We start from the raw sequence: 22,329 nt of genomic DNA on the forward strand, positions 1-22,329 counted from the left end.
TCAATTAAAGAAAAGACTAATTTAATTAACAACTTGCAAAATAAGTTTGCACTAATTTTCAACACTCTCCCTTGGTACAAATATACGTTCAACAACACTAAGTGTAATGCAAAATTGTTCCTTCCATTCAAGAATGCCTCTAACTTCATTGTGAGGCTGAGGTCCAACTTCACAAAAATCACCCATTAAAAAATAACTAGTGATTTAATCTTACCTCACATTCAGATAAATAATTGGGTCGTGTTCTCGGTCTCAAAGACCTACGAACAATAATCTCTATTTCTTCATCTACTTTTAAACTTTCTTTAGGATTAACATTAATCCCTTTTTCATTTGATGGGTCATCAATAAAGAAAGGCAACAAGTTAACTACATATTTCTTTGAACTTGCATCCATCTGACGAAACTTCGTCAAGCACTACATATTGAAGGAAAAAAAACTTCTCTCATCTTTGGATCCATGCATCTCTATCATTTCTTGTGAGTTTCATATTCAACAAAAAGACAATATTTTACCTTTGGGTCTAATTTAGTACGTTTACTCTTCGAAACATGAGTATAAAAAATTGACCCAAAAACTCAAAGATAACTTACATGGACTTTCTGATGATATGGTATAGTATCTCAAAATGAGATATATCCGACCTCGCCCATGGAGGTAAACGGAGAATGACATGACAAGCTAACTAAATAGTTGCTATCCATAACTCCCTTTGAAGATTCTTTGCATATAGCTAAGAAGGCAGATAGAAGTAAGGTGTGCTAATTTACGTTCAACAACTTCATTCTGTTGTGGGGTGTCAGAACACATCATTTGGCACTGAATGGCATTCTCTTTGCAGTAATTCTGAAACTGATCAGACATATATTCTCCCCCATTATCTGTGCGAAGATACTTTATTGACAACATAAATTCCTTCTCCACTTACTTTTTAAACTGGATAAACTTGAAGAAAGTCTCACTTTTAGCTTCCAAAAAATACACCCAAGTGAAACGAAAAAAATCGTCCACAATGACCATAACATAATGACAACCAGAATAGCTGGGTGTTTTAGTTGGTCCTGTCAAATCTGAACGAACTAACTGCATTGCACAAGTAGATCTGTTATTTGAATTTGGGAAAGGAATATGATGTGACTTGCCAAATTGACAACTAGGGCAAACCACGTCTTGGTGTATTTCTTTAAGGAGAGGAACACTGACAAGAAGCTTTTTCATAGAAATTCTTTCTAATAATCGGTAATCAACATGGCCCAACTTAGCATGCCAAAGTGTTACACCATCATTCTGACCAAACTTTTCAACATACACATCACTTGCAAACAAACACATAGCGGGAATCTTTCTTCTTTCCAGTGAACAAAACTTCATCTTCAAAATTTTTAATATCAAAAATAATTTTCACATCATTTGGACAAAAAAGAACATACCTCTAAGAATCAACAATTTGATAAACCAAAACCAAATTCTTCTTAAACCTAAAACATGATAAACATCTTCAAGAGAAACACCATCAACATCTGATGCACTATTCTCAACATTAACATGCCCTTCTTCAATAACACAGTGTAAGAAATTGTCAATCACCACAATTACTCTTCCTCCTTGGTGAGCACATATATCATAAAGAAGAGAAACATTTTCAATTGTATGAAAAAAAAACAACCACAACCATCCAATCTGTATTGTAATCTATTAATAGGTTGGTCAATAGCTTCAATTGATAAGCATTGTTTCCATTTAACTTGCTCAGGTTGTTACTTTCTTATAGAACATTTTCTTCTGCTTCTTTGAGATCCACACGAAAAATTGGTCTAATATTACTTGATTTTCCACAACGATGACACGCCACCTTCACCTAACAATCATGTTTGATGTGTCTTAGATTTTCACACAAAACATCCTTTTAATTTGCCCTTGGAATGCCATTCAACCTTAGAATCATTACTATCATTTGAAGTGTTGGGATTGATGTCTTAATTCTCCCGGAGTCTCGTTGTTTTGGAAAGATACATATTGTTCAATGAATAAAATAAATTGATTAAATTTTCCTCCATCACATCAACTTAAATTGATTAAATTTTCCTCCATCACATCAACTTAAATTGATTAAATTTTCTCTCAACCATTTAAATCCACCAACACTAAAACCCAATTAAAATTTAAACTTCAAAATCCCCCAAATATTTTGTCCATATCATAAATTGAATTCCCTTAACAAGTTAATTCAATTTTAAATTTCCAAATTTCAAAATAGACCAAAATAATTAAGATAATTAAATTAAAATTACTTGAAAATTTTGGATGCCACACTAATAAACTATCCACTAATGCACTAACCTTAAAAATCTTCCTTGATTAATTCATTAAAACATTATGCCACTATCCTCTAATTTACGAGGTATGATGCTAAATATTAGCCATTCGTTCAATAAAAGAAAAGACTAATTTAATTAATAACTTGCAAAATAAGTTTGCACTAATTTTCAACGATCCTAATCCCATACACAGTGTTCGCATTTGGTAATTTCACGCTATTAACACAAGTAGAATGACCAAAAAAAAAAAAACATTTTTAAAAATTGGTTCAAATTTCATTTAGCCCTTTTAAAATGGTGGGTACAAAAAAACCTTTGATTTTGGATGTGTATTAGCTAAATAAATATATTGCACTCGCCATAGGAGGGAATCTGTGACTTATTAACATATATCGTAATTCACATTATATCCTATTCCTATTGCAAAGTCCTTTTCATTATTCATAATTTTTGTGAAAGATGCCATTTGATACCATCTCGAGGGTCTGAGCTTATACCTAGCCCACAAAAGGGGGAAAAACCACCAAAATTCTTAAGAATTTCGCCCTCCTTATTCATTCCCAGAGGTTTTAATTAGGGTTTTTCCCGTTCATCCAATTGGGTCTCAATTCTGTTGAATTGGCCATTCCAAACTGCTAATAATCGCACTGCTACTGCTCTGCACATAAATCTTATTGCATAATTTTTTTTCTTTTTGTTTCCAAGAAAATAAAGAAAGAATGGGTGCTCAGAGAAAGGGAGCATCAAAGGTTTCCGAGGACCCCGAGGAGCTGGCACGAGTTTCGTTGCAGGCTGTTCTCCTTGCCGATAGCTTTACCACTAAGTTTCGCCCCATAACACTTGAACGCCCCAAGGTATATTCCAGAAAACCAGAAGTGTTTCTTTGGAATCATATGTGCTATGCATTTCTTACTATGTGTTCATGATTGGCAAATAGTTTGATATTAGTTTGGAAAAGTATGTCATTTGAGGGCTGCATTCTTTTTAAATTTAAAAAAAAAAACCTGTTGTAAGCTTCTTATTGGCAATAATATCAAGTTGAATGCAATTCAAATTTTCACTTATCTATTTATTTACTTGCTGCACAAGTTTTTATAGCGGATGAGACAACTTAAAACTTGAAAGGTAGGAACTTAGTTTTGCCAATTATATACTGTATTGTCCTGCTTCATATTTTAGAAGCAATTTGCAGTGAGCTGGTTGCATAGAGATCAAGTATGAAGGCCTTAATTAAGCTAAAACGTTTTTGAAGGATTGAAAAATTGTACTATGCTTCTTGTTCCATTAATATTTTCTTCTTTTTTTTCAATCTCTAAAGGTATTATTGCCACTCGTAAATGTCCCGATGATTAATTATACCTTATCCTGGCTCGAATCGGCGGGTGTTGAAGAGGTGTTTGTATTTTGCTGTGCTAACTCGAAGCAAGTAATTGATTATTTGGAGAACTCCGAGTGGGTATCCCTACCAGACTTTGCTGTCACAACTATAGAGTCGCACAACTCCATTAGTGCTGGAGACGCCTTGCGTTTGATCTATGAAAGAAATGTGGTACGGATGTCTAGAACTGATATATGGGACTTATTTTAATACCAGCATTTTCTATAAGAACTAAATCCTGACACATGAAACAGATTTTGAGATATTGATGGATTATCCATTCCCAAATCCAAATATCCATATATTTATGGATTTTGAGCTTTTGATACATTTTGATCCTCTGTTAACTTCACCATAAACACATTTATGTATTTTCTAGTAACTCAAATCCACACTTGTTAATTTGGTTTTCTATAATTCGATATACTCATCTTATCAGTCAAGAACAAGAACAATTGTTACCTTGAAAATTTGTCCACTGAGATATTGTGATTATTGTATCTTTCCTTAGGTATCTGTATCATGAGAAGTGGTTCATTCAGTTTAAGTTTAGCATATGGCTTCAATTTGAAGTTTAACTAACTGATGCATGGTTTGAAATTTTGTGCATTTGTTTTCAAGTTTTTTAACTTTATTTTTGGCAACACTGACTGTCTTGCTACACATTGGTGTCTTTATCATAGAAAAGGATAATCATGCATTGGCACTTTTAATGCAATAAACGGAAGGTTTTGCAGGTGTATATAATGTTAAAAGTGATGTGTATATGGTGATTCCCTCTACTTTTTGGTTGTATTCTCCCTTTTGTCTTTTGTTTTTTTTGTTTCTTCTGTCTTATAGGTCTACATTTTGTAGTTGGTTAATTTTGTTGTATTTATTCTTTTTTCCTCAAAAACGAAAAGATCCGTTTCCTCCCCCCCCCCCCCCCCCCAGAAAGGAAAAAAATGAAAAAATGGAAAAAAAAAATGCTGTGAAGATAATGAAGACCTGAAATTTCGTAAAGATAAAAATCAACTTTCTACAGTCACTATTTCATTTACCACACTACTTTTTAAATATCATCTTAAAGTGTTTGCCAAAAGAACTGCCATAATGAGTGATTTTGCAGTTTCATGACCTTTATGAATGATTCATTGTGCTATCCAGTTTGTATAGGTTGTTTCACTCAGGTGTCTTATAATACCTCTAAATTTCCCATTTTGAAGATACATGGTGATTTTGTACTTATCACGGGAGACACCATAAGCAACATGTCACTTACGCAAGCTCTTCAAGAACACAAAGAGAGAAAGAAGAAAGATAGTAATGCTGTAATGACTATGGTTGTCAAACGGTCAAAGCCTTCTCCTATCACACACCAATCTCGGCTTGGCACCGATGAACTATTTATGGCAATTGATCACAATACGAAGCAGCTCTTGTACTATGAGGACAAGGTTGACCATTCAAAAGGAATAATACATCTTGACAAGTCATTGCTAATGGATAATCCTTCGATATCACTTCATAACGACATGCAGGTTATTTAATTTAACCTACAAGTGCTTTATCTTGTTTATTTTCAGTGTTAATGTCACATCTTGAGTTATAACTTTTCATGATAAGAAGCAAATTTCATTGCTAACAAAAAAAAAAAAAAAAAAACGTAACATGAAGAGGACAAGTGGTCCAAACACGAGCTAGACTGGAGGAATATTACAAATTCTCCAATTAGTCTTTTATTGGTGGGGTTTCTGTTGCATTTTGCATTGAAGGTTTGCAATTGGGTTTCCCATCCAGTGAGAGTTTCAGAAGGGTCTAAAGCATATATATATATAAACACGTCCTGGTGTGTTGGCAAAACTTCTTAAAATTTCAGATTCATCTTCACATTTCAGATTGTGTTGGACACTGACAGTCAGTTACAATAGGAATTATTGTCCATCCAGCTTCTACCTTTGTATATCTGTTAGTAATTGATAGATGCAGGGAGTGGCATCATGTCAAAAGATAAACTAGACTAAATCATATTCATGTTATGCAGGATTGTTACATAGACATATGCTCCCCAGAAGTACTCAGCTTGTTTACTGACAATTTCGACTACCAACATCTACGTCGTCATTTTGTCAAGGGCTTGCTTCTAGATGATGTACGTATTCCTTGATATGGACTGCTTACCTTTCAATAAGAATTTTAGTTTCTTTTTAATATGAATTTTAGATCTAGTAAATTAAGCTTCTTTTTGTTTTGCTAGTTTTATTTTTTTTATTTTTTTTATTTTTTAATGTTTTGCCATTATTATTAATTTTTCTTTTTGTAAGAAACCAAACCTTCATTGAAAAAAATGAATGAATACAAGAGCATAAAGAAGAAAACTCGTGTGAGCAAGAGGAACCCAAAACGAATTACAGAAAAGGACTCTAAACCAAAAGAACAAGACTGTGATCATAATTACAAAAATGCTTAGTGAATGAAGTACAAAGGGACGCATTAAACCTACCTACCTCCCAAACTTCGTCATTCAATGGAATAAGATTTCATTCATCAGTTTATTTTTCTTATAAAAGAAAGATTTGGTTGTATTATTATTATTATTTTTTATAAGAAACAATTTTATCGATAGTATGAAATTACACAAAAAAGGGGGAAAGCCCCCATCCAAGGGAGTTACAGAAAGCCTATCCATTGAATGAGAGAGGATTAAAGCTTTAGTGATGAAAGAGGGGAGAACATTTACACAAAGAAACAATGAAAAGAGCTATAACTTAAAAAACTATTAAAGTAAGCTCTTTAACTTGAAAAGTTATGTGATTCCTTTCTTGTCAAATGCTCCAACAAAAAGCTCAAACGAAGTTCATCCAGAGAAGTTGTTTTCTTCTTTTTTATAGGATGGCCTCCAAGTGAGAGAGCGGAGGTAAATCAAGGTCATTTGGGAGAGTTGTGGACTTTCCAAAAACTTTTAAAAGATAACTGGGAGAGAGCTTGTGGAGAAATTTAAAGTGAAAGTTGATAAATTGCGAGGGGCATCTCTCTCAAAAAGGGGAAGGCTGACTCTTGCCCAATCAGTTCGTAATCCCCTATTATTTCTTCTCCCTTATGCAAGCTCAGGTTAAAACCATCAACAGTTTGGAGAGAGATTTTGTGTGGGATGGTGGTTCTTGCAACCCAACTTCCCACCTTGTTAATTGGACTTGGGATCTCCTACCTACGATCTATGGTGGCCTCGGAGTCGGGTCCCTTTTTCAAAAGAATACTGCCCTCCTTATGAAATGACTTTGGAGGTTTTGCCATTAGGAGACTGCCCCAGGGAGACGAATAATTGGTGCTATTTATGGTGACAATCTTGATTGGACTTCTAATTTGCCTAAGAAGGGAAGAAGCTTAGATTGTGGGCCGGTATTATGAAACAAAAACAATGGTTTTTCAACTTCACCGAGTTCATTATGGGTGATGGGAGATCTGCTAGATTCTGGGTCGATTGTTGGTCTGATTCTCAAACCCTTGCATAGAAGTTTCCTGACATTTATGCTTACTCCATTAGAAAAGATGTGATTGTGGATTGTTGGTGTGATTCTAGTCAAGCTTGGGACTTGGGTCTTAGAAGAAGACTTTATGAAAGAGAAATGGGTAGTGTGGTTGACATCATGCAAATCCTAAATTCTTGGGTGGTCCAGAGTAACTAGGATAACTTAAAATGGAAGATTGATGCTTTTGGTAAGTTCACTATACCTTTCTAAGGGTGCATCAAATTTCACCTTCCCTTTGGTGAAGCTTGTGTGGAAACTTACAATTCTCAAAAAAGCCATTCCTTCTTTGGTCTTTCGCTTATAGATGCTCAAACATTCGAGAAAAACTCCAAGGAAACTCCAAAATTGGGCTCTGTCTCCATCCATATGCTGCCTTTGCTCGAAAGAGGAGGAATCTCATGACCATTTATTTTTGCATTGTGGTCTCGCTGCTAAGGGCTGGTCCCGTTTGTTTAGCATCTTTGGTGTGGAGAGTTGCCTTCCCAAAATGATTGATGATTGGATGCTCGATGGGGAGATGGTTTTGCTTTTGGTGGTGAAGGGAAAATACTTTGGCAAAGTGCTACTCGTTTTCTTTTGTCGTGTCTTTGGAAGGAAAGAAACAGTAGGATCTTTGCAGATAAGTTCGTCTTTTTTCTAAACAAGGAAAAAAAAAAAAAAAACTAAGGGTGTTGGCAAGATAGGCTAGTCTTGTTTAAAGCTGATTTTCTGAAGTTATTTGAGGAATTTTATGATAATGGAAGACTAAATCCTTGCATTAAAGAGAATTTCATTTGCTTGATCTAGAAAAAAGAGTGTTGTCCTTGTTAAAGATTTTAGACCAATTAGGCTCACTACATCAGTTTATAAAATCATTGCCAAGGTTTTAGTTGAGAGACTTAAAAAGATTATGCCATCTATCATTTCTCCTACTTGGAGCGCATTTATCGGCGGTAGACAAATACTTGATCCTATTCTCATTGCTAATAAGGTTGTGGAGGAATATCGTTCAAAAAAGAAAAGATGTTAAATAATCAAGCTTGATTTAGAAAAGGCATTTGATAGTTCCTTGAAAATGTGCTTGTTCTTGAAGGGTTTGATGATAAGTGGATAAAATGGATTAATGGTTGCATTAGAAACTCGTTGTTTTCGGTCTTCATCAATGGAAAACCTCGTGGAAGATTAAAAGCTTCAAGGGGTATTAGTCAAGTGGATCCCTTTTCCCCTCTCCTTTTCCTCTTAGTTAGTGAGGTGTCTAGTGCACTTGTTGATCTCATACATAAAAAAGGTCACTTTGAAGGTTTTGTGGTGGGGAAAGATAAAGTTCATGTATCCTTTCTCCAATTTGCAGATCACAGGCTTTTGTTTTGTGAAGATGATAATAAGATGTTGAATGCTCTCATTAATAAATTGTTCGAATGGTGTTCAAAACAAACGGTCAATTGGGAAAAATCAGCTCTTTATGGTATCGATATAGATGAAGCCAAGCTTCTGTCCACTGCTTCGAAACTGAGTTGTAAGATTGAATCTCTTCCTTTTTTGTATCTTGGGCTCCCACTTGGTGGTTATCCGAAAAAAGTATCCTTCTGGCAGCCAATTATTGATAGGATCCATAAGAAATTGGATCGTCGGAAGCGTTTTAACTGTCTCATGGTGGAAGACTCGCTTTGAACATCGCGCTACTCTCAAATCTTCCTACTTAGTACTTATTATATGTCTTTATTTGCTATACCAGTAAATGTAATTTCAGAAATAGAGAAGACTATGAGGTCTTTTTTTCGGGAAGTGCATAATGGCAGTGAAGTCAATCATTTGGTTAAATGGGATGTCGTTTCTAAATCCCAATCAAATGGAGGTCTCGTGTTTGGTGGTTTGAAGAATAGGAATTTGGTATTGTTGACCAAATGGGGCTGGAGGTATATCTTTGAGCAGGATTCTTGATGTAGTTTGGGTTTATTTGTTTAGATGGTTTGGTTTCCCCTGTTTTATGCTTGTTAGGTTCCCCTTTATGTTTGTTAGTTTGGTTTAAGTAGTTATTGTGTGGTAAACTCTTGTGAAACTTCAATGTGATTTCTGGTTGTGTTGGCTTCTATTTAAAGGCCATCCTCCTTCATTAATGAGGATGTGATTTATTTTTCTTAGAATTCTATCTCTCACCACCTTCTCTACATCAATTCTTTAAGGTGCAAAGTTGTAAAAAGTATTCATGGCAGTGGTTCGGGCAAATTTGGAAGGAGTCTTCGAAGTCCTTGGATTAATATATCCAAAGCTTGGTTGCAAGTTGGGTCTCTCTCTTCTTTCAAGCTTGGAAACGGCTGTAGAATCTGCTTTTGGCATGATACTTGGCTGGACAGTAGCTCTTTGGCATCCCTTTTTCCATGCCTTGTTAGAATTGCATCTAACCTGAAAGGCTCAATTTTTTTTTATCATTGGGATGAAGTTACGCATTCAGGTCAACATCCTTTAGGAGATTTTTAAAAGATGGACGAAGTTCTGAATTTTAGCATTAGAGGGGCTGCAAGTGGTTGACAAACCAGATTCTCGTAGCTGGAAATTGGACTCTTCAGGTCAGTTTTCTGTTAATTCCCTTCTCAAGCACTTGGCTGCCTCTACTGTGGATAAATTGTTGCATAAAGCTCTGTGGAAATCCAATTGCCCAAGGAGAGTGAATATCATCATATGGATTATGACTTATGGGGCACTCAATTGTTCTTTTGTAGTACAAAAGAAGCTCCCTTCTCACAGCTTGTTCCCTTCTATGTGCCATCTCGGTTCCACGGCCAATGAAGATTCTCAACATCTTTTCTTTGTTTGTTGTTATTTCATGGCATTTTGGCGCAAGCTGTTTCCAACTTTCAAGCTTCAGTGGGTGTTTTGTGATGTTTTTAAGGAAAATGTGATTCAGACTCTTGTGGGTTCTTCCTTGAACCCTTGGTGTGGTCTAATGCGATCAAAGCCTGTTAGGACTCTTCTTCTTGGAAACAGAAAATCCCAACAATAACACGAATATCCAAGAAATTCACAAGGCAAACACCATTGTGATTATATATTTACTTCAAGGAAAATACAATATTATAGATAATAACTTGAACAAGATAGATGAACAGACTCTTAAGCACATTCTAGAGGGCTGGGAATCCTCTCCCAAGAGCCAAACACTCTTCTAAATTTTTCACATTTCTAGCCATACTTTCTCCCACTATTTATAACCCAAAAACCTAACAAACATAATGTCTAATTACTAGAATGTCCCTTACTACTAATCATACTAATTATCCCAATATATTCCTAATTAGAGCCTTACAAAGCTATCCTATTCGGAATTTCGTTAGAAAGGAATTAGCATATTTTTCAAGACAGGTTTCTACCTTGGTTCGAATGTTATGAAATTGCTCGTGTTAACGCTTCTTCTTGGTGCTCACTCTCCAAATTATTTGTAGACTTTTCCATTCAAGATATTTGTCTTAATTGGACCGTCTTTCCTATTAGCTTAATTTTTAGCTTGGTTTTTGTTTAGATTCAAGTGTATTTGGCAAGTTCTATTTGTTTCTACCTTTGTACTTTGAGTGTGAATCTTTCTCATTATTTCAATAAAAAGATTTGTTTTATTTAAAAAAAATGTTCGCCTTTTTTTTTTAATAATTGTTTTTGGTTTTTTGTTCAACATACAACCTCTTGGTTGTGCACAAATTGCACCAATTTCTTTTGTAATTATAGCTTTTTGATGATTGTTAACGATTGGAAGGTTCTCCTTCATTAGCTCCTTGCAGAGAGTCCTCTCAACTCCTTGCCCTTAGGTTTTTTTTTTTTTTTCTCTGATGGATGGAATATACCCGCCTATTTCTTATACAAAAAAGAGAGTATGGGTTCTTAAGGTCTTTGAGGCTTTTTTATTTTATTTATTTTGTATGCTCTTGTACATTGTTTCACAGTCCTTAATGAAATCTTGGTTTCTTGTAATTTAGTATTATACGTTTACTGCTAATATTATTACGGACAATGATTTTCAGATCATGGGTTACAAGATTTACACACACGAAATTTACTCAAGCTATGCAGCTAGAATCGATAATTATCGAAGCTATGACACTGTTAGTAAGGACATAATACAAAGGTGGACATATCCACTGGTACCTGATGTTAAATTCTTTGGGAATTCTGCTTATAAACTTGAAAGGCAGGGAATGTATCGAGCATCAGGTAATGATTAAATGATTCATCATATTGAGTAAGTTTAGGCAAGGCTTGTTGATGTTTTTCTTCATGTTGCTCAACTTGATCAGTATTTTCTTATCCCTGATAATCTTTCCTGTACACTTAAAAGCTCATGAGCTTGTATTTTTCTTCTTTGTTGCGTTGCTTTGTGATGCTTCTGCTATACTCTTTTGCAATGTCAACAACTTCTCTTTTGAATTTGATCGCATAATTGTTTGTTCATTGAATGGTTCCATGGAACAATTTTAGCTTCTGACCATCTTGGATGAGCTTCTCTTGACTAGCTTACTTCGTGATGTCATCAGTTTCTTTTGTCTGGAAGAGCCATGTTATAAATAAATAAATAAATAAATATATATATATATATATATTATTGCTTTTTATGCTTTTAAATGAGACAAGGAAATATATATTATAAAAAACAAAAGGAGAGCAATATAGCAGCCTTAGGGATGAGGAATCCCTAAGCCAAAGTGGAGGAATCAAAGAAATGGCCTCCCATCCAAGTTGTCCAACAAAATAGGTGTATTACAAAAGGGTTTGTGAAATATGAAATATGAATAGATTTATAGATTTAGCCCTTTGTCTCTCTGATTCGTCCTTCAAAAAAAGTTTATGAAGCTTCATCAATCCAATATGCTTTATGTTTAGGTTTGGCTCTCATTTTATTCAGGTCAATTTTCATGTTGGTGACATTTGGTTTGCTATATTACTCTCGATTTGGTCAAGTTTTTATGCAACTTCTTTAGAGTTGTAGCTCTCCCCTTATATATTCCTGTTATTAAGAGGTGACATTAGTTTTAAAAAAAATTGTTGACATTGGTTCTTCTTCAGAAATACTGCAGGCACGCTCTGCACAGGTTGGTCCGTTTACTGTTATTGGAGATAACAGCAAAATTGGTGGTAACACCAAAATTACGAATTCAATTATTGGGCAAGGTTGTAATATTGGATCAAATGTTACAATTGAAGGCTCTTATATATGGGACAATGTGACCATTGAAGATGGTTGTAAACTCAGTCATGCTATTGTATGTGATGGAGTTGTTATGAAGTCAGGAGCGAAACTGGAACCTGGTGTAATTTTGTCTTTCAAGGTATTGTTCCTTCTTTTTGGTTATTAATGCCGTTGAACTGATTTATAGTACTCATGAGTAAAGCACAAAAAATTATAATATCTGATAAAATTGGCCTCAGGAGTGTCAATGACTTGCACTAACGACAAAGGTATTCCTTAGATTGATAATTGACCTATAGCTGTTTAATTCTCATATTTCCTTGATGCTGGATTTTGCTATCTATTCAAACTTCTGTTTGCCCTTTTATTTTCCCCTCTCTAGTAGATAGAAGATTGCTTTTCATTTTTTGTTTTATCTCACTAGCTTCACATTTGACACCTTTTTGTGGCTTGGCTTGTAGGCTTCAATTTTTCTTAGCAAGAGTTGTTTCTTATAAAAAAAAAACTTTTTGGATATTGCAATTCATGTACTTTTCTAATCAATTTGTGCTTAAAATCTTGTTTAATTAATTTTGTAACTATGAGTTGACTTCATAAGAGTTGATTCTCTTACAAAAGAGATTTTTTTTAACAAAAAAATATTTCAAGCATCAGTCTCTTTTTATTCTCATATGAAAGTCTCATTTCATGTACAAAACAAAAGTTGCCTGCATAAAACAGCTCTGTCTTTGATGGTGTCCACCACGTTTTTGTGAGAAATGTTTAACTTTAGTCCACTTTGTAAGTTTAGAATTTCAAATGTGCCCCGTATTTTTCTACTAAGTTATTTGATTGTCGATGAGTGAATACTATAAATTATTTTCGAAAGGTTCCTAAAGAATGCATTATTGGATCTCTTATAAAAAAAAAAAAAAAAGGAAGAAGCATTGTAGAATCAATTTTCACTTTATAAATTGTTTTCATTTTGAATGACTTTGTCAAAATGGATCGATGAAATCTTCTCGTATGGTTTCGTCCACCTGTATGTATGTTGGCTTTATGTTCTAGAATCTCAAGGTGTTTCACAGTATCCTGTTCTTTTATTTTTGACTTAGTTCTGGACAAGGAAAATAAATTTATGTGCATAGGTTCAAGGTCATATAAAATTGATTATTTTAAACATGACTATGATTAGAGGTGTAGAAAGGTTTCATGTGTCGCTTTGGGCTTCAGTTTTGAAGCTTTTCTGTAATTATTCTATAGGCAACATTATGCTGAGTCGGAAACCCTTTCTTTAGGGGGTGGCTTTTGGGGGCTTGTGCTTTTGTATGCCCTTGTATTAAGTTGATTTTCATATAAAAAGAAAACATGGCTATGATTGATCAAACTTACAAGTTACAACTATGAACAAATATGTGATGTTGTTAGGTATATTCTTATATTTGATAAAATAAATGTAGCGTAATTACCCATATGGAGAAAAAAGATAAAGAAACTGTTTTGTTAGAGCCTAGAAGATTAAGAAAAAAATCATCGATTTAGATCACGTTAATGTATATTGTATACTGGTTATGTAATGTTCTACTCTTAATATATGAACTCCTCTTGTTCCTCGTTTATTGTAGCTCAACTGACTTTTTTATTTTGATATTACACAGGTTGTTGTAGGGGATCAATTTACCGTTCCATCATATTCAAAGGTATCTTTGTTTCAACAGCCAACCAATCAAGATAGCGATGAGGAGCTGGAATATGCAGATAATAGCAGTGGCATTGTAGAATGTAATAAATTACTTTAAGGCAACTTTTTGCTTTCCATTTTGAGCAAATTTTACTTTAACAGGCCCTTTAATATTCTCTTGAAGATAACAGATCCTTTCATCGAAGTAATGAAATTATGAAAGAGATAGTAAGACTAGGGAGAGAGGTGGGGGGTGGGGGTTGTTACCGGGTGGAAAGAGATTGAGAATAAATGAGAGGGTGAGTGGTAAGTTTAAGTGGTTTGCGGCCATAAGGGATTTTGCTTCATTTCTTCAATATAAGGAGACAAGGATCTTTATGTCCATCAATTCTGTCAGATTTGGGGTATAAAGATGGAGAAACAATCAAATTTCTCATAAAAAGAATGCACTTTTTGGTAAGATGATTATGATTTGACAAAAAATTTGTTGGTTCTTGGTGGTCTCTCAAAGCATTTGAAAAACTATTCTGCCATGGATATTTATTTGGAGTGGAATGCCTTTATGAACAACTTTCTCTTAAATTTCTTGATGTATTGGTAGTGACTACAAATTAATATTTTTAATCGTCTTGTTTCTCCTTTTGAACACAATCAAAGCCATTTAGTTTTGAGGTGCTGTGTGTAAAGAACTGAGGCTACTTCTTACATGGCTTTGGCGTATGCAGTTGCAGATTCAACAGACAAGTCAAATAGTGCACTAATGTCCAAATCGCTGGAGGTGCAAGGCTGGCCTGCATCTGAGGTTGGCATTTTTTGGATCTTCTAACCTGGTCATTCTTTGCATAGTCGTGTCCAAGTTTATGTTACAAAAAACAATATGCGAAAGGTGAGCTTAGAATACTAGGTGATTACAATTAATAGTGTAGATGTCTCTTTCTAAGGAAGTTATGGATGAGCAGTATGACATTTGATATGGATTCAAGGTTCATGCTTCATTTCTGATTCAGATATCCCACTGAAATTAGCAGCTTTTGGTAGTTTATGGTGTTTACATATTTGCCGCCAGAGTGGAACCTGTTGGAAGTCCATGTCCCATGGTTATATGCGAAGAGAAATTTGCTGAGATCATCCAATAGATAGAATGAAACAAACTAACTGATAGAATGAGGTTAGAGTTGGAAATCCCAAAAGTTTCTCACCAATAGAACTCCTAGACTAGACAAGTGCTAATATAACCTATTTTGATAGACATTAAGAAGAAAATTAGATCGTTCATCTGTTGTTTTGTCCTAGGGGGTTAAAAGTGCTGAGATCATCCAAAATCACATCTATTTTTGGACATTTGGATGTTTGTGTTGTGTTAAAAGAAAACATGTTCTAATGAGAAGTCTAAGGTGGATTTTGTTGTTGAGAAGAGAAACAGTTTCATTGGTAAATGAAATACAGGGCGAAGACCCCGAAACACCTACAAGGAAATTACATGAAAGTACTCTAATAGGAAATTAACGAAGAAAGGCTTAGTGTTGAAAGGGTGTTTACATTTACATCAATACATAACATGAAAAAGAATTGAATCTCTGATGCAGTCAAAGGAAGAGAAAGTATTATATATAACTTATTGATAGTTAACATTTACAGATTTGTTGTAATTTGAAAAACATTTAAGCTACCTACACGTTCGTTTTAATTAAAGAAAAAATAATCCCTCTCATTCTGCTGTTAAATCTAACTATGTTTATTAGTTCGTTTTTGTTTTCAAATAAGAATTTTTGTGTTCTTAAAATGAACTATTTTTTTTAAAGGAGGGTTGGAGGTTGGAGAGTGACTAATTCTGTGATTATTGTTTTCTTTTTCAAATTTTTTTTGTAAAATTTCTTCAACTAGGTTATATATGTTTAAATCCTTATTGTCATCTATATCTTGATTGTTTTTCTTTTTCAAACTTTTTTGTAATATCTCTTCTAATAGATTATATATGTTTAAATCCTTATTGTTTTCTATAACCCTTGTTATCAGGAATGGGAGGAATTTTTATTGGCTCGATAATGCCTTCTGACTTTTTTTAATCGAATACCATCCAACCATTTTTGTTAAAGAGAATATCGTCCTTGACTTCATTAAGTGTCAGAATAGAAAATTTACGGGCAATTGACTCTGACATTCTCTACTGTTATTCTCAGCTAGGCAAGGGAGGTCTAGGACATATTTGGTCAATTTGTGAAGGAAGTACTGAAGAAGAATGGAGGCACTCAGTTGCACCCATTCCTGCCGATAAACTTGAGAAGGTTCTGCACAAAGCAGCAGATGACGAGCTAGAGTTAACTCAAGATGCTAATATTTTACCACCTTCAGGGGAGTTGAAGTCCGACTCATATGTCTCAGATGGTGATGATAACGAAAGCTCTAGAGATGACTCCACCTACTTTGAGAAAGAGGTTAAAAGTTTTGTTTTTCTGACGTCTGGTGGCAGGGACAATCTTTTGCTTGCTTAACTTCTGTTATTTTTTATCTACAGGTTGAAGCAACGTTTCTGAGGGCTGTGCACGAAAATATTGAAGTAGCCAATGTAATTTTGGAAGTGAACTCATTGCGGTATGCTTTTATGCTTTTTGCAGTGATTTCATATCTCTTTCTCCTTTCACTTCTGTTGTGTTCTGCGCAATTTCAGTTTTACATTTTGTTCAAATGATTTTATTTATTTTTTAAAAAAAACAAAAGAAACTGCTTTCGTTAAGAAAAAAATGAAGGAATACAAGGTAAATGAAAAATTAAGTCCACAAAACCTTCTAAAGAAATGATTTCTAACTAAATAAGATGATATCTAGAGAATAATTACAAAAAGTCTTCGAGACAGAAACCCAAAGAGAAACATGGAATCTCACCAAGGACCAAACATCACTAGAGTCCTTTCTACATCTCTAAACACTTGTTCCTCTCTCCCCAAATATCCCACAACAAAGCACACACCCCGATAAGCCATAAAAAGCAGCCTTTCTCTTTGAAAGGCGAATGGAAGAGAAATTCCTTGATCGTCTCCCGAACAAGTTGATTTTATTGCATTTATGTCACTGCTGTTGGACATTTTTTCATCATCACTTTTTGATTGAAAAGTGTTCTAAAACCTTCAATAGACATTTCGTTGAATTCCTACATATGCAAGATATCTGCAAGGTTGTGCCTCTTAAAAGAAGATTAACGCTCTCTTTTTCTCAAAAAAAAAAAAAAAAACAATGCTTTTCTGTTGTGAGCTTTTTACATTTGAAATCGATTCACATTTGCAAGATGCCTTTAATTTGTGCCTTGCAAGGCGCAATAGAGATTGATATTCTTTAAAAGAGAAATAAAAGTCAGATTTCCAGTCGTGGACTTTTGGATTGTGGATGCTTAAGTGACATTCGGGAGGTTGTTTGTCTCTTATTTATTAGAGATGTAATGATATAAGAACATATACCAAATCTTCTTATTCTTGATTACATTTAATGATGTAGCATAAATGCTAAAAGGAGAGAAATCTTCTAGAATCAAATCAAAATCTTTATTATTAATTAAAAGTTATCTAATACAATCGGGGACTCTCTATTTATAGAGAACTAGAAGAATCCTAAGAAGATAACTAAAAAGAAACTAAAAACTAATTGGGTAACTAAAATGTAATTAATCAAGGATTAACCATGATTAATTTGAATTTACCAAATTCTCCCAATCACATTACATCATATTCTATCCCTCCCAAAAGAAATTCGTCCTTGAGTTTAAAAAAAATGGAATGGAAATAGTGGATGAGTCATTGTTGCAAGGATGCTTCTTTCGGTGATTGCAAAATACTTTCGCAGAAAATTACCTTTTAAGGTTAGGAGCAAGCCAAAGCTTCCAAATTATTGATTCCTCCAAAGATGTTGAAAATTGGCGTAAAAAAACCTAGAAATTAATATCCTCTTCCTTGAAAAACACAAACCAAAATTGATAAATTAGTGTAGCCCAATATCCTCGAGTCACTTCTTTAAAATAGATGAGTTGGGCCTCATCGATAAAGAAAAAACCTTTGCTTGCAAATTTTCCATAATTTCTTCCTTTTGCATGTTTCTATAACAAGTCTGGATTTTCCTCCTTCGCACAATGAATCAATTGCAAACGATACATTTTTCTCAATTTCCTCCCTAGATTTTTCATTCAAAATTGATTGAACAAGCATTGAATTCGAAATGGTTTTATTGACTTCATCTCTACAGAGAATTTCTTCTTTGTTCTCAACATCTCCATCTTTGATTTTCAAATTTTCGATCGATTGTTTTTCCTCATCCAATTCAAATTGTGCAACCTCCATGTCAACCCCTTCAATTTTTTCTCTTTCCAACGCAACTTTTTCCTCAAACATTTTACCTTCTTTTTTAGACTTGTCTTCCACTTATTTTTCTTCTTTGCCTATTATGGCCTTCACACTTGAGTTCCATATCTCAATCTGTTTGTTTCATACACAAGTCTTGAATCTCTTGGTCTTTCTTTTTTGTTTGTTTCTAGTATATTTTTACACCTTGTTTGGTTGAATTTTTGTTCTTCTTGAGTGCTTAAATGTAGTTCTTTAAGGTTTTTTGGAAAATCTTGAAGAATATAATTATGCCTTTCTTGAACTTTCCTCAAAAGATCCTAAATTTCATCAATTCCCTTGCGAAAATCTTTCTGATAGATGTTTTTATTTGAATATTCCGGTTTTCTTGAAAATGTTTTGACCTCCAAATTGGTAAGGGTGATTTTTGGGTGTTCTTTGATCATAATATCTTCTTCTTCGAGCCATATTCAAGTTTTCATGATGCTCTACAAAGCCTTCATCCGAAGATTCTGAATCTTCCATCAAATATCTCGGGAATTGAACTCCAAAATCTCATTCCAAGTGTTGGTTTTCATTAATTTAATGGGATGATTAAAATGTTGGTTTCTTGTTGGAAAATCTTTAATTATTCCTTGAGGTTTTTGAAGTCTTGTCGGTTGGTTTTTTGAAAAACGGGTTTGATTGGATCGTTGAGCCCTTCTTCATATTTCATCCCAAACTGCCTTAGAAATGTCATCGGAGTCACTAGAATCACTAGAATCAAATTTCCATTATGGATAATGATAGGTTCTTCGAGAAAATCAGGTATGGGTAAAATTAGTATGAGGAATTCTTCTTTTGAATCACTTGATCAAAATTCCAGCACTGTTTTTGGAAGTGAAATTGATTTTCTTGCCCATAGCAATTGTTGTATTTTTCCTTGGACGCCTTTCTTTGGTCAGTAATAGTCCATTTTTGCAAAATCTTGAAAAATCTTTAGTTTCTTCTCTCTTTCTTGGAATTGCAAGGGTTCCCCCTAATTAGATGTGTGTTGTTTGGCAACAAGCACAACTCGCGAAACTCCCTCTTGTGATTGGTGTCGCCAAGAGTTTCCCAGTCTTCCACCGGCAGTAGTCAATCTTGGCCCAGGTGGTCGCTCTGGTACCAATTTGATGTAGCCTAGGAGATAAAAGAAGAGAAATTTCCAAGAATCAAATCAAAATCTTTATTATTAATCAAAAGTTGTCTAAATACAAGAGGGGGACTCTATTTATAAAGAGTTAGAAGAATCCTAAAAGGATAATTAAAAAGAAACTAAAAACTAATTGGGTAACTAAAATGTAATTAATCAAGGATTAACCAAGATTAATTTGAATTTACCAAATTATCCAATCATTACATCATTTAATTAAGTATAAGTTTGTTTCTGCTTCTGTACTATTAGTCAGAATGCTTTAAGGTTTTAAACTTAGGCTCAGTGTTGGTCTGCTGCATGCTTAAATTAACTTTCTCGCGACAGGTTGTCATACAATAAGGTGGCTTCAGATTGTGCAGGAGCAATATTTTATTCTCTGATGAATTTTGCCTTAGATTCTCCACATGGTTCATCTAGTAAGTGCTATGAGCTGCCTTTCCTTTTGGTATGGAAGGGTCAATGTTGAGGTCTTAATTTTATGGAAATTAAGGATAGAAATGTCAATAAAATATCGATTTTGATGGATATTTCTGTTTTTGAAAAAATTATAAAAATGAAAAAAATTCAAAAAATTATTTGAGGTAATAAATAATCATTTTACCCTTAGATAAATTCAAATGCTTATTATTAACGTTATATACACATGAGTGAAATTTTGTTGTTGTTTTTTATTTTAATGATTCTCCAATTTTTTTTCCTGGAATAATGGAGATCTTGATGTTGAATCCATGAACTGACAGAAATTTAATACCATCATAAGTAGAGTCTAATAATACCGAACTCTTTAGGATTCATGTAGTGCAGAGTGTGTTGCTATGATGATGCAAGGAGCAAGGATACATTTAGTTGAGTTTTGTGCTAACTGTCAACATCTTGTCATTTTGAATTTGCAATATGTTACTTCAAGTAATCTGCCTTGGATTAGAGCTTACAGTGTCATGCCTCGTTTTCAATGCTACCGCCATTCATCTGGAAACTGAGTTTGAAGATTACCAAAGAAATCACCTCATGAAACTCATTGGTTTAAATTTTAATAATTTGTTATAGTGCTACAACTTCCAACTACTTGTTTTCCTACGTTTAAACTTTGCATAAAAAACCATTCTAGTTCAGTTTTTATTGTATAATATAAACACAATTGGTAACTCAGTATCTCACTTAGTAGGCAGGATTTAAGCAATTTTCCATATAACATCGATTGATAAGGTAAGGGAATAAAGGATAAACTATATTAAGTTTTAATATATTTTATTAAGGAGTTAAAGAGGAACGAATTGGTTTTTTACGTAATCTTTTATAGATTAAGATAGAATGTTTGAAGTTTCTGAGGCCAAAATAGAATCCTCTAGTAATTTAAGGACCAAATCAGTTTGGATCTCCAAATTTGAGTTTTCTGCTAATACTGTAGAATTCTCTTGCGTTCTTATATTTTAATTTTAAACATCTGAATATTGTTATTTCTTATTTTCACTGCTTTAGGATATAATTACTAATATATTGATAAGAAAACTATCTTAGAAGTATTGTAGTCGTCTTTGTTTCCTTCATGTACTCTTTGTTCCCCTTTTTATTTTTATTTTTATTTATTATTTATTTTATTATTATTATTATTATTATTTTTTTTAAACTGTGAAACTAATTCCATCTGTTTCAGGTGAACTACTGCAAAATACTACAAATATAATTACGAAATGGAAAAGACTTTTGAAGTACTACCTAACTGACTTGGATGAAGAGGTATTGCGACTTTTAACACGTTTAGTTGATAAACTTTACCAATATATTGTAGTTAATGCTACTGCTACCTAGTAAGTATATATCCTATGCTTTATGAAATCGTAGAAAGTAGTTAAACAAATCCGTACATCCTCTGCAGATTGAAGTGATATTAAAATTTGAAGAGATATGCCTGGAATCTGCCAAGGAATTCACTCCACATTTTACTAAGGTATTTCTATTGTTTTCTTGGGAACTGTTACGTTCTAGATGTTCGTTAGAAAGCATCTTTGAGGTTAATTACACTGGACACAGACCAACCTCTAGATAATATTAGAGGCTGAAAAGTGATATTCTATCAGGATGTGTCTGTATTTGTGAATTTGTGATCTTTTTCCTTTTAAGGTAAGCTGAATGATTTTCGTACACATTTCGTGTTCCATAGATTTTGTGGCATCTATATGACCAAGAAATCATTCAAGAAGAGGCTATTCTGAAGTGGGATGCTGAGAAAAAGGAAGCGGATGATTCGGATAAGCTTTTCGTTAAGCAGGCTGAGAAATTCATTGAAGTAAGAAACTTTTTATTTTCTATTATCTCTATTTCATTTTCAGATAGAGGAGGAACTTATTTGTATCTTTGGTTCAGTGGTTAAAAGTTGCATCAGAGGAAGAGGAAGAAGAAGAGGAAGAAGAGGAAGAATAGAAATAGTTGAATGACATCTATATAGATTAGCAAATAGCAACAGGGCAGAGTCAGTAGACTGAAGAAGTCGTTTGTTGCTGAGTTTTTCATTTTTAAACATCAAATCTTGATAGTTGCTACCTGGTTTCCCAAATGTTAAAAGGGAACTTCGTCTTTTTCATCAACTTCTATGATTGTTTTATTGTCAATGTCCTATCATAGAAAGAAAAATTTTGGGGGAAATGTTTAAATCCTATTTTGTTTGCATTTTCAAATGTTGTGTTTCGATTCCGATCTATAAAATATTTTTTTTTTGTTAAAACTTTTACATTGTACAGCAAAATATTTATCCATTTTCATCGGCTTCATATGTTGAATTTGTGATATTAGACTGTTGTTTAGAACACAAG

General features: G+C 33.8%; 1 protein-coding gene across 1 annotated transcript; it reads left to right on the forward strand.

Moving 5' to 3' along the window:
* Positions 1-2,744: 2,744 nt before the first annotated feature.
* On the forward strand, positions 2,745-22,194 carry LOC120077733 (translation initiation factor eIF-2B subunit epsilon). Its single transcript, XM_039031707.1, has 15 exons — positions 2,745-3,173; positions 3,638-3,868; positions 4,903-5,217; positions 5,721-5,828; positions 11,196-11,385; positions 12,235-12,497; positions 13,996-14,119; positions 14,744-14,820; positions 16,199-16,453; positions 16,534-16,610; positions 19,844-19,935; positions 21,174-21,256; positions 21,396-21,467; positions 21,681-21,806; positions 21,884-22,194. Exons 1-15 carry the CDS (start codon positions 3,039-3,041, stop codon positions 21,938-21,940), a joined length of 2,205 nt encoding a protein of 734 aa, XP_038887635.1. The 5' UTR covers positions 2,745-3,038; the 3' UTR covers positions 21,941-22,194.
* The last annotated feature ends 135 nt before the right edge of the window (positions 22,195-22,329 follow it).

The sequence above is a fragment of the Benincasa hispida genome, chromosome 5 (assembly GCF_009727055.1).
Source record: "Benincasa hispida cultivar B227 chromosome 5, ASM972705v1, whole genome shotgun sequence".
NCBI lineage: Eukaryota > Viridiplantae > Streptophyta > Magnoliopsida > Cucurbitales > Cucurbitaceae > Benincasa > Benincasa hispida.